This window comes from Phaenicophaeus curvirostris, chromosome 2 (assembly GCF_032191515.1).
Source record: "Phaenicophaeus curvirostris isolate KB17595 chromosome 2, BPBGC_Pcur_1.0, whole genome shotgun sequence".
Classification (NCBI taxonomy): domain Eukaryota; kingdom Metazoa; phylum Chordata; class Aves; order Cuculiformes; family Cuculidae; genus Phaenicophaeus; species Phaenicophaeus curvirostris.
The window spans coordinates 47,124,563-47,137,844 of record NC_091393.1 but is presented as its reverse complement, the minus strand read 5'-3'; the positions used below and the strand labels follow the sequence as shown (position 1 = coordinate 47,137,844).

Here is a 13,282-nt window from a genome sequence, read left to right as displayed (position 1 = left end):
ACCTCCTGTTTGCTTTCAGAAATAGAAAAGTACATACAGAAAAAGGCAAGTCAGGAAGAATGAAGATAGCTTAAGATGTCAGATCTACAGGTTTGTAGTAAAAATTATGCATCAAGAATAGAGGGTTTCTTACTTCATAGGGGTTAGCTTTCACGTACCAGTGCAAAGATCTACTGCCTTTCCATGAACACACAAGTACTGTCTTTTTGACAACACTATGTATTATCACAAGTTAATGTTAGCTAAATTTCATCCCAAGCTTACAACAATACTTGTAAAAATCTTCAAGTTCTCCCTTTTTTTCCCACAGACATCATCTTCACAATAAAAAGATAATAGATTAAAGAGGGAAAGTCTGTAAAGTATATGGCCATTTTCCTTTGCCTTTCAGGAAAAAAAGAAACTGTCTCAGCAGTCAGAAAAATCCACTCATTTTTCTTCAGCCTTCTATCCTCTCCAGAGAGTAAAAAAGCATGATTTGTTTCCTGTAACCAGTGGACTTTGAGGAAGTGGCAGAAGACCCTGATAAATTCCCATTTGTAGGGAATTCTCCCTCCCCTCATTTCTCTCCCTATTTCATTTTATAGCCCAGAAAACTTAGGTTTTTTGTCAGATGTCAACTTTTGGTGTGACAGTCTCAGAGTGGAATCTCATACAGGGAAGGAAAGAGGATTTGAGGGTAACAGAGATGTGTTCATCAAGTAGTCAATTGTCTTAAAGAAAGATGCTACCCTTGGTTGTGCAGCCAAACTGAACATGCTGTAGCTGAGTGGGAAAAGAAGTGTGGGTCTAGGATTTGTCATTTTACCAGACTTCAGAATCACACGTATTCTACTGTTTAACTAATTTCTGTAGCAAGGTCTTGGGGTATGAGGCTATCAGTGTAGCATACAAGTTCTGAGGCTCCTTTAATGCTCCTTTAAATAGAATCAAAATGGCTTATTTGATTATCTATGTAAAAAGGGAGATTGTTAATAGCTGCAAACAAGTTAACTTTCATGCATTGCACTAGATTTTCAGCTATTCTTGTACGATATTATATTTAATCTAGGAGCATACTCAAGACTGATACCATTTTAAAGCATACCCACCATATAAGAAAAACAAGAGTAACGTATGTTTATAGGCTCTGACTACAGAAACTTCTCTCTTCCTTAATTCATTAGTGAATATCATATAAGGTCAGTGTGCCAGAGTTGTCACCCCTACATGTGTCTCCTTTCTCATCCAGACCTTTAGAATAATGGTTGGCAAGTTCCAGCCTGCCTGTTTCCCACACCAGAGGCTCCAGAAAGCTGTAAGCATTTTGCACAACTGGATGGCTATCAAGACTTGCAGAGTGAATTTGACTTTTATTATAAAATTATGAAGACAGAATGTCATAATATTTATACAGCCATAATACCACCACAATTACATATAATACCACCATTTAGGTACAACATATAAACATGTAGGGATAAAAGGCAATATTCACAACAATTCGTAAAGATCGGGCAAAATAATTCCCAAGAAACACTGAGATAATTTGTAAAACAAAGTCATTTGTGAATCAAAATTTATGACACATACTGAAGTCATACATGATTCTTTTTGTGTTTACTAATCACCTATCCACCACATCTTCAATTCTTAACTCCACTTGCCTCTCCATCTGTGCAGCTTACCTGTCTGTTAAGGCCACAATCATTTTCTATAAATAAATTCTAGCAATGGTTGATTTTTACTGCATGTATAGCTGGATACTTCTGGAAAGCATTTTTTGATACACTGCATATGTTACTAAATTCCTTAAAAAATTTACTAGTCACGTCTACAGTTTGAATGTTCCTTTCTATAAAACAAACCAAGGCCAAGCAAGACAAAGAATCTGCTGATACACACATGTCACTCCAAGAATTCTCCTGACAAAGTTCCCACACCCAATTTAATTACTTCCCTACTGTAAAAACACTTTCCATCTGCATTTATTGTAATAGTTTCAAATCCAAAACCAACAGACTATAAAGCTAGCTAAATAAATGAATGATATTGGCCTTAGGTCCCAAGCCAGGAGCTATTCTGTGAGGCAGTGTGTCTCCAGCATTCATTTTTATGCTGATGTTTCATTTTATGTGTAATGTTTTCACTTAAGCCTTGTTTAGAGAAGAATTACCTTGCTCCAGGCTTTAAAGTTTTACATGCCACGCGGTGCCCTCTAGCGCTGCTCCAGCCAAAGGTCTGTCAGTCTCCTCTGCAAGACCAGCCTTTGCACATTGAGATCTGATCAAAAAAAACCCGCTTCAGGCTGTATATACAGCACTGCAATAGCTCGGGCCAGGAACATTAATTCCAACTGTATCTGATATATGTTAAAACTGAGGCTGCGGAGCTCAAAATCAAAAACATTTTTGTTTAGAAATGCACCTTAAAAAATGAAACTACCAGATTTAGCCTCCTGATTGACTATTTTTTTTTTTTTACATGGAAGAAAATAAGTACCCTGTTCCTCAGGCTTGGTATTAAAGAGTGAACTACTGCTTATAATAAATTTCCTGATGTGCAAAGGTAATGACAGTACATTGTATTCTGTGTCCTCAGGCTTGTTGCAATATCATACTCTGGTGAAACTACATCAGACTATGGACTTCAAAATTTTTAAAGACTTCAGATACAACAGTCTCATTTGGGCAAGCAAGACCCTAAAAACTACACAGACGTGGAAGTGTTTTGCTAAGTTGGGATTTGCCATGATGTCAAAGCACTTGGAAAGAACTTGACCTTTATAATAAATTTTAATCCAAAGCAGCAGCACAGCAGATACATTTTTCATTTAGAAGTTTTTAAACGACGACTAAAAACATGCCTTCAGTGAAGTCCAGGGCAAAACTGCTACTGACTTCACTGGAAGCATAGTTGGACTTGTAATTTTGTATTCCCTTACACACATTCAGTTCTTACCAAAAGAAATGAAAGAATGTATTAGTAATGTGAGCTAATCAAAGAAATTCAGATGTTGCACAACATAGTTCAAGCCACATATATTATGGTGGCCTTCAATACTGCAGTTGACCCCAAAGGATTCTGCTGCAACAGTGGCAAAAACATATAGTTAAGGATGGGATTGGGGGGGCATACCTTGAACTAATTTGCTTTTCTAAATTTTAATCACAAAGTTAGTATGATGTTGGCTTTGGATTGTGGCTCTCCCATCACATTTAAAGCCTCTTAATCTGTTGTGAAACTGAAATAGGTTTTCTAAGCAGAAGCAAGACAAAGACAGACAAGAAGTGCTACAAAGCACCAAAATCTGAAGAAAATAATCCACTGTAGCTCAACAGCTTACTGATCAACAGGAAGATACATGCTTAATGGCACATCTGAAACAATTACTACTTCACCTGCTCAAAATTATCCATACACATATATACATGTGCAAAGCATGGAAGTTAAATCCATTTCCTTTTTTCTCATGTACATGAAATTAGAAAAGATTGGTTTTGAAAAGTTTCTTTTTAAAGAATGTATTGTGTCTTCCCATCTTATGAACACAGTGGCGTGTTTTTCACAGGTGAAAACAAAGAAGTTTTGACGAAGATTAATTTTCCCAAATGATGACTGAATTACCCACGCCGAATATAAACTATATTATGGATAAACTTCAAGACTCAAGTATGCAGAATAGAGATAAACAAAGAAAATGAGACTTGATTACACAGATTTCCTTACACTATTTAGTCGTTTGGCTTTCTTAAATGGAGGGTGAAAAGGAAAAATACCCTTCCAGAGTGAAAACTATTACAACTGATCCAACCACTCGTTCTTCACAAAATGCGACTCTTGCTCTCTGATGCTACCTATCCACAGCACAGTTCCACCTTGCACCCCCCACCATGCTGCAGTCAGTTGGCGTTTACCCTCCAGTATTGTACCTGGGATTCTGTGGCTCTGAACCATCTGACTCTGTACACGGCTTCTTTACCTGCAAAAGCAAAGGAGTGCCAGTTACTCTCACATGAAACACAACTTCCTTGCTCACAGTTCACGCACTTACAGGGCTTAAAGTGGACCCAGCTCTGCTCGCCATGATCTCTATAAAATACTTCCCACATTTTACAGCAGCAGTATGCAGGACTAAACAGTGTGTTTCATTATTATCCCATGAACAGCTGCCAACTGCACTTCCCCAGGCTACATTAGTATGTAAAATGTTCAGCTAAAATAGCTTGGGAGTCGTCTAACTAGGAACAAAGAAACCTAAGAACCAGGTTCCCCACTTCGAAATGAGAAAGCCATACTGTTCGTAGCTCGGTGAAGAAATGTTTTCCCAATTGATACTGGTTCTGTTTCCTGCTAAATCTCACAATAATAAACAGCAGATTCTGGGGCAAAGCACGGTGTTAGCTAAATAATTCATAGGTTAATTTTCATTTTGTGAACCTGCTAACTGTACGTTAACTATATTTTCCTACTGCATCAGTGAACATATACACTGGTTTCATTCATATTTGCAATATACAATTCCATAAAGGGTATTCCAACTTCCAATTTAATCTTTGCAATGCATTGCTGTTGGCAAACTGAAGGTGAAAAAATGCATCACTTTCAAACAAAAACAGAAAACTGTTTCCTTACAGACTTTGGGAACTTCCTGATTTCCTGCAAAATTTAATTATCCCTTCTGGTAATCTACATTTCTTGTACTTCTATCAGAGAAAAAAACCTTTCGCTCATTTGTGTGGTAATGGAGAATCCAGGTCTGTGTGGGAGGTTTCAAAACTCCATTTTTAAAGCCACCTAGAAACAATGGTGTCACTCAAATGCATTTGATGTGACTGAAACAATGCAAAGAACATTTCCATCACAACCAGCAAGTGTTGTACTTTTTTTGCTACTTTAAAAGCATTTCAGAGAAAATAATTGTGACTGTGACTCACTTCAGTTGAAATCATTGGCAAAATACAAACTCTAACAGAAAAAGGATTAGGGTAATGCTAATTATTTTCCCTAAATAACTCAACTGAATGCCATGCAACTTCACACATAGGTGTCTAAGTACAAGCATGATTCTATAGATGGTCATTTTTATTCTTCATAAATAAGAGGAGGCTGAGGGGAGACCTCACTGCTCTCTAAAACTACCTGAAAGGAGGTTGTAGAGAGGAGGGTGATGGCCTCTTCTCCCAAGTGACACGAGACAGGACAAGAGGAAATGGCCTCAAGATCCACCAGGGGAGATTTAGGCTGGACATTAGGAAAAAAATTTTCACAGAAAGTGTCATTGGGCACTGGAACAGGCTGCCCAGGGAGGTGGTTGATTCACCTTCCCTGGAGGTGTTTAAGGCACGGGTGGACGAGGTGCTAAGGGGCATGGTTTAGTGTTTGATAGGAATGGTTGGACTCGATGATCCTGTGCGTCTCTTCCAACCTGGTTATTCTGTGATTCTATTCTATGATTCTATGATTTGCATTCTAGATACTGAAAAAACAATATGGTTGCATATACAGTTATTAATAGAAATCAGTTTTCAGTAGCAATAATGAAAATTTCCCCATGACAGTAAATTAAAACTGTCTTTATTATTGTAACAGGTGTCATCCAAACCACTAAAAATGTAGCAAACACAAAGGATCCTCTAATGATGCTTTGCTTGGACTTCACTAAACTTTTTTAAACCTATCCAGTTATTCACTTTCATCACCGCTAATCTTCCTGGTTTTGGACTGTTACTTCATGGTTCCTGTTGTGCTTCTCCACAGACTTGGTAGTCACATTGTGCCACAGAGAGATGCGATGGTGCAACAGCTCAGCAATGAGAGACAGCAAAGGCTCACGTAAACCCCAAACTCACAGGCACTATTTCCTAAACATTCAGATGCAAACATCATTGCTCTAGGTTTATGCTCATTACATTTTTATTAAAGTAATGTTATATCTGAAATATATTAAAATACTTGAGATATACACACATAGTGGAGGACCAAGAAAAATGCCTACAGTATGTGTCAATATTGGGAGGAAATGTGTACTTGCAGAAGCAGATTGTCTTAACTCAGTTGCAGATGGACTTAGCCATTCAACATACAATTAAAAAGAATGAAAAATATAATGTATTTAGAACTACAAAATATAAAATATGTAAACATAACACTATTTAAATTAATTCAAAATATGAACACATCTAATTTGTTGAAATCCTAGCAAAGCTCCTCTTTCTTTGTCCTTTTAGCATACACTCCCATCCAGGCTACTTTTGCTGACTTCTTGCTGTTAAATTTACAAGCATTTAAACATTCCTTTTCAATTCCTTTGCCATCCATGTGGTTGCCACCAGTAGCACTGTCTGTCACGTTTGCAGTGGGGACCAGATCTCGCACCCCAAGTCAGGAAAGTTCAAGTTCAACCACTGACTTTAAACGGTTGCTGGAGAGCCACCCAGCACATCCCAACACCCCAGTTTTGCAAAGTGACGGTGAGTCCTTTGTTGGGCAATTACAGTAGAAACCCAAAGACAATTCAAACATATAGTAACCCTATCCAAGCACTTTTAACATACACAACCTATTAAGAGCCCTCACTTTCCTGGACAGGGATGAAAAGACCTTCTTCTCCCAGTTAAATAATAGCTGGGTACTCACAAGCAAGTTGTTCTACCCCTGCTCATATTACTACTGTATCTTGCTTTGACCAACATTGCAAACCAATTGAAATGGCTTAAATATCATGATCTACCGGTGTGGTGAACATAAAAATTATTGAAGAAAATTTGTTATAACTTAAAAAGGAGTACCAGAAAATCAGGGACAAACTGCATCAGAAAAGACTCACCTCCTGTGAGATACAACCAACTTGGGAAAAAAAAAAAAGGTATTTTGTATTCAAGAATATTGCAATGAAACCAAATAATTTTTTAAAATAAGTATTTCAGCTTGGTAAATAGATGATGCAGTTCATCTATGATCATTCTCTAAGGAAATGTGCAGCATAAGCACACATTAAGGACTTGTCTTTTCCTCTGAGACTGAATGTATGTGTATAATTGTGTATAATAATGTTAAACATAATACGAATGTTATTTCTTAAAGGAGGAACAGGTATGTGATTTTCTGTGAAGTGGCCACGTGGAATGAACACCATTTCTGGTTAATGCTACTCAAGTAACAAAACACATATTGCTATTCATAAAGTTATGCCACCCCTGAAGGTGAACAGAAAATCACTGTAAAAACTTTAGATCAAAGACTAAATATTGTTTCCTTTGTCTTCAGCTGCACTGTTTTTCCTCCTAATCTGCCTTGCTGACTGTTTTCAAAATAATTAACTTTCACTAACATCACATTTATTTACATTCTCATGTGTTAAATGCTATGAAAAGAACCTCTTTCTTTACTCCTGCTCTGTTTTCCCTTTTTATAATTTTTTGTTCTCTTTACACAGGTTTTCTCAACATTTTTTGCTCTACCTATGTTGAGAATCATTCACAACGGTGGTAAGACAGCAGTTTCAATTTGGCAGACTGCGCTGAAATCTCCTATCCTTGCTCCCTATTACATCATGTTTGAAATGTTTCAGCTCAAAGATCTTTAAGTCCAAATTTTTGAGAAATCATGTTGTTGTGTTCATATTTTAGAAGTAATGCCAATATGCTTCTGTGTGGCTTTAGTGCCTGCAAGTTTTGAGGCAGAATCCCAAAAATGCAAGTGGGGGAAGTCCAAGGTGTACCACTACCCAGGAATCATCATCTCTGTGAAATGGTGCCTGAATTTGTTTCGGTTTATATTTAGCAGACTTCTGTTGTAGTCTGTCAGATGAATTTTTAAAGAACCTTTCTGCTTTGAATATTCTCCATCTCCATCTAAAAGATGCGGAGTAAAACTTAGGATTACTTCTCCTCAGTGGCAGGAGCACCTGTGACATTAAGAAATGGACTGACAGTGGTTAAACTGTCCCCCTTTGCTCTGTCAGTCCTGTCTCCTGCTATGCATGTGCTGAGGCAATATCCTGAGGCAGAAAACCCCTATACACTCAAACACAGGGAGGAATAGAGGAAAGAAAGGAACAGGGGGAAGTAGTGGAAACTGGGGGGACAAAAGAAGAAAGGGATCTGCAGGGAGTAAAATTAGAGGACAGCAGAAGCCAGGTGAAAAAGTGTGGTAGACATACAAGTGGAATGTGAACAGTGGAAGAGTACTGGGGCTGGCTCGGGACAGCACAGCACAGTTTGCTCTCCTTTTCTCTAATTAGATTTGGGACTCACACCATAAACACAAGCCCAAGCATTCATCAAGTATCTGTGAAACTCACTAGGAAAACTCTTTGGTGATCAGCCTGCCCAGACTAACAGGCTAGTTCTGCTACAACAGCTGCACTGCAGACCTAATTAACGATCCAAGCTGGGAAACTCTACAAATGGTCTACAAATGTTATGGTTATCCAGAAAAATTAAGGTCTAATTTGACTCAAACTGGGGATTAACAGTCAATATTTTATACTATTTCTGCCTTCATCTTTACACTGGTTCAGCAGATTTCAAGCATGCACACTGTGTCTGATACTATGAGGGCACTGTGAAAAAGATATGCATTTATTAAACTATAATGTTCTTATTTTAATGTATATGAGAAATACTTACATGACAAATGAATTTATATTAAGAATGGACTTTGAATCCTTCATGTTTAAGAAATATAGACTGAGGAACACCAAAAGAAAAATCTAACTACACATTCACTGAAAAGCAAAACAGACATCCTCTGGAAAGCCTAGTATGTCATGTAATAAGAGCTACACCATAATGCATAAGAGACTGGATTTCCACAGGCCATATTAATTCTGTCATTTCCTTGCTTCTGATGTTTTCCTTTGTGACATTAACATCCTCTTAACATGGTTTTATTGGACCTCATAACACTATGTTAAACCATGAACTGATCCTGCTCTATGAGGTGTTCTCACACACACACTCGTGACATTAAACTCATAATGCAACACGGGTAAGAAATCCCTTCTAATACTTACAGTAAGCACAGGTGAAAAATCTTACAACATCAGCAGTAAGTTATTCTGCTGAGCTCCCTCATTTACTGCATCAAATATGGCCTTGAGCATCCCTCCCAAACTGGCAGGTGTGCACTTGGGCTGAGCCATGCCTTCAGTGCTTTGGTCTCAAGGAAGCAGCTCCACATGGTGGAGCTATGGAAGCTCTAACATCAAGGAGACAAGAATAAAGAGGGAAAAGTATTCTTTGCAGATCCCAAAACATCTCAAAGCACATCTTTGTGCTTACTCGGGCTGTGCTAATGCTACTTCAGTTTGGACGGGAGCGTGGGCAAGGCCAAGTGTATTTCTACTGCCTGGGTGCAAACTACCCTGGTAGAAGCTCACCAGCTTCTACTCACTGTCCAGGAAAAGAGACCATGCCTGTGGAATGGCTCCAGGAAAGGATGTGACATTCAGGGGAATAGTTTGAGGGAAATGTATGACAATAATATAGCTCAGGATGTCTGTGACACTGCATGAGAATGAATAGCAAAGAAGTAGCTTCTCTGTAAAATATTTTCTAGATGTTGCCTTTGACAATGTTTAAATATAGTTTCATAAACAACTTGACAACATTATCATTAGCCCAGACTCTGTCTGTACAATGCCTAGCATAACAAAGACTTCCTTTGCTACCATGACACACTTCACTGCTACCATAAAACAAATAATGCCATTATTTCGCTCTACAACACCAGGTCAATGGCTGGCTTAAGGATACAGTGCTGGCACTTAGTAACAAATTGTAGCTATTCTGAAAATGTATACGCTTTCAAACTGATTTCAAGCAACAAATATTTTTGAGAATGAAGCAATTTTGATGGCTAAATTCAAATAGTAATATAGCTATATAAATTGGGTGAACACGAAGTCTCAGTGAAGCTTCTGCAAGCCAAACAAAAATGTTTAAGATACCTAGAGAAAGATCTGAAAAGAATTATAAATAATCCCAAATTCTCAGTTGAATTTTTCACCGTAAATCACTGTTATGTCACACTTTCACAGATCTCATAAAGGTTTCAATTACTTAAGTCTAACATAATAACCTTTCATAATATAATGATATTTTTAAAAATAGGAAAATTTAATACAAAATTAAATGCAAGTGTGTATTAAAAATGCAATACTGTAGATTACTCACCACCAAATCTTGAGTATGTTCCTGACTTAGTTAAAAACCCAAACACTGATGCTACTGTTCAGTGAAAGACCTTGAAGCAACAGAAAATTAAATTTTTTTCTCCTGATTTTTCAGAGTGTGGCACTGTACATAGCTATATTTTAACTTAATCATATCCTAAAGTAGATTTATTGTATCTCAGCAGATCTGAAAGTCATTCTAATGGATGAATGAGGAAAACCATGCTATAGGAATCAAGTTCATTTCAAGGAGAAATCAAGAGGATTCACTACAGAGATTTATTTCAGTATTAAAGTAATACTTTTTCCAAAACTGAAGGGCATATGAGCTAGTTCTCAGTGAAAACATGTTTTCAACTCATCTTCTAAACTACATTTAGGTACTCCATAGTATCTTCCATTTTTTTAGTAATGAAATTACAGCTAACTGAACATGAGCCAGCAGTGTGCCCAGGTGGCCAAGAAGGCCAATGGCATCTTGGCTTGTATCAGAAACGGTGTGACCAGCAGGTCCAGGGAGGTTCTTCTCCCTCTGTACTCAGCACTGGTGAGACCGCTCCTCGAATCCTGTGTTCAGTTCTGGGCCCCTCACCACAAGAAGGATGTTGAGGCTCTGGAGTGAGTCCAGAGAAGAGCAACAAAGCTGGTGAAGGGGCTGGAGAACAGGTCTTACGAGGAGCGGCTGAGAGAGCTGGGGTTGTTTAGCCTGGAGAAGAGGAGGCTGAGGGGTGACCTCATTGCTTTCTATAACTACCTGAAAGGAGGTTGTAGAGAGGAGGGTGCTAGCCTCTTCTCCCAGGTGACAGGGGACAGGACAAGAGGGAATGGCCTCAAGCTCCGCCAGGGGAGGTTTAGGCTTGACATCAGAAAAAAGCTTTTCACAGAAAGGGTCACTGGGCACTGGAACAGGCTGTCGAGTGAGGTGGTTGATTCACCTTCCCTGGAGGTGTTTAAGGCACGGGTGGACGAGGTGCTGAGGGATATGGTTTAGTGTTTGATAGGAATGGTTGGACTCAATGATCCTGTGGGTCTTTTCCAACCTCGTGATTCTGCGATTCTGTGATTCTGTGAAATTGTTATGCTGTCAACTAAAATTGACAACTGTAATCAAAATAGACCAAGTTGTTTTTATTTTAAACAAAAGTACAGTGCAAGTTACTTATAAGGTTTGAGTATAGAAGCAAGACTGCTGAAGTTGACCTTCTTATTTTATGTAGTAAAGTAGATGACAGTTCATACTTAAGGAGATCAATGTTTCCACGTCTTTAAGAGCTAGGAGAAATAAGAACATTGCGGATATTGCATGGCAGCTTCTAATGTGTAGCACAGAGCAGGGCTGAGAGGAAGGGATGGGACAGGAAAAGGTATTGCTGTTCCACCATCGCTTCTCTCCATTTTCCATGCAAACCTTTCCTAAGACAGATCTGTTCATGACGAAATGCATCATTGCTGCCCTCCTGTCTCCCCCACCTCTCCCTAGACTAATAGAGCAGTAACTCTGGTCGGCAACACTATTCGGTGTATGTCTAACTTGCAATGAAAAATAATCCAGAGAAAATACATCAAGTATCAAATAACTGCAGTTTAAGCACCTAAATCTATCTAGGTGTGCCACCAGAATCTTCCTTTACAGCTAATAGAAAGACATAGATGTATTTCACCTGACCTAGAATAGTCACCTATTTGAGACAGAGAGGAATTACGCCCAGATGAATTGTGAATACCATTTGCTCCTACTCTCCACTGACTTTTGAAGAAGATAGGTGATGGAGAAAACATTAAGGAACTGGAACAGTGCTACTAGAGAGTGAGGGAGTTCCCACTGCCCCCAGCTGCATGTTTCATTACATCCCCTGTGAAACACTGCAACACTGACTATGGCAATAGACAGCTCCTGCTAAAGTTTTGTGCTTTACAGCCTCAGCTTCTTTGAACCAGTAATTGACTCTAATTATTTTAAGAAAGAGCTATCACTTACAAAGCATATACTAATTCGCTAAATGCTTCCACTTTTCCAGATTACACTCTTCATCACTGCCACAGTCATTTAGATTTTCCATACAAACCCCTGTTTGTATGGAAACATCCATCACTGTGGATGAAAATCTGACAGGAACCTGCCTATACACAGGCAAGGAAGATGCAAAGCGGCGCTGCATTTCCCCTAGATCTTGTTTCACCCGCTTGGGATGATTAGTAGCAACACACTATAGCCCTTAATTGTGTGCACAGTATATAGAAAAAGTAAATAGAGATTTAATGAATCCAAGTAAATGCCTTTTTCATACTTACATGGAGACCAAGGCATTTCTTTCAGGAACACTAGAAAGTCTTAGCACTGATACAAGCCTTTGTGCTAGTTAAATCAGAAAGATTTATCCAATGCAAAACTGTATTTCTATTGAAAAATTTTAGAGAAGGAGGTCTCATTAAGATATATTTATAGCATTAAATGATAAAAGCTGAGACAACCTTAACTCAGTTTTTGACCATCTTTGTGGTCAAAACTTTGCTTCTTTGGTACTTGCTTACTAGTGGAAGGATTTCCTACATGTTTGTTTTCGCAACCTGATTAATGAGTTCACTCAGTTCAGAACTCTAAGCTTCTTTCAAGTCTTTTATACCTGCAAACATTTTTAGAACACATTTTAAGTTGCTTTTGGCACAAGTGAAACTTTAAAAATACCAGAGAGTGTGACAGTCAAGTAATAATTTAAGCAACTGCAACCTGTCAAGAACGATCCACGTTTTGAAATGCATTTATACATGCACTGTAGGAAAAAAATGGCATTCTTCTTTTGTTTTTGTTTGTTTGTGTTAGATGAAAGAAGGAAATATGTTTCCCTTAACTTGGCAGGGCAAATGCCACACCACAATAGAACTTTCTGTTTCAGCCTGGGTTACCTAATAGCTTAGAGCTCACAGAACACTTTCCCCTGCCCTGCTGGGAGGATGGGCCATCAGGCTGGCTCCCTTCCCAGAAACAAAAAAAAAAAAAAAAAGAAAGAAAAGGAGCTAACTCCTCATTCAGCAGTCACAAAGCGAGGGAACCTCCACCAGCCTGGACCTGGGAGCAGCTCATTTATTGTCCAAGTCAGATTCAAGAATAAGTACTAAAGCACT

The 13,282-nt window shown here is 38.5% G+C and overlaps 1 protein-coding gene across 16 annotated transcripts in view; it reads right to left on the bottom strand.

Moving 5' to 3' along the window:
• Positions 1-13,282, bottom strand: part of EYA4 (EYA transcriptional coactivator and phosphatase 4) — a 155,468-nt gene that overhangs the window by 72,488 nt on the left and 69,698 nt on the right. For all 16 annotated transcript variants that reach the window (XM_069851880.1, XM_069851884.1, XM_069851887.1 and 13 more), the window contains one exon: positions 3,912-3,961. In XM_069851880.1, the coding sequence (XP_069707981.1) occupies positions 3,912-3,961 (50 nt within the window). The remainder of the gene's footprint in view (positions 1-3,911; positions 3,962-13,282) is intronic.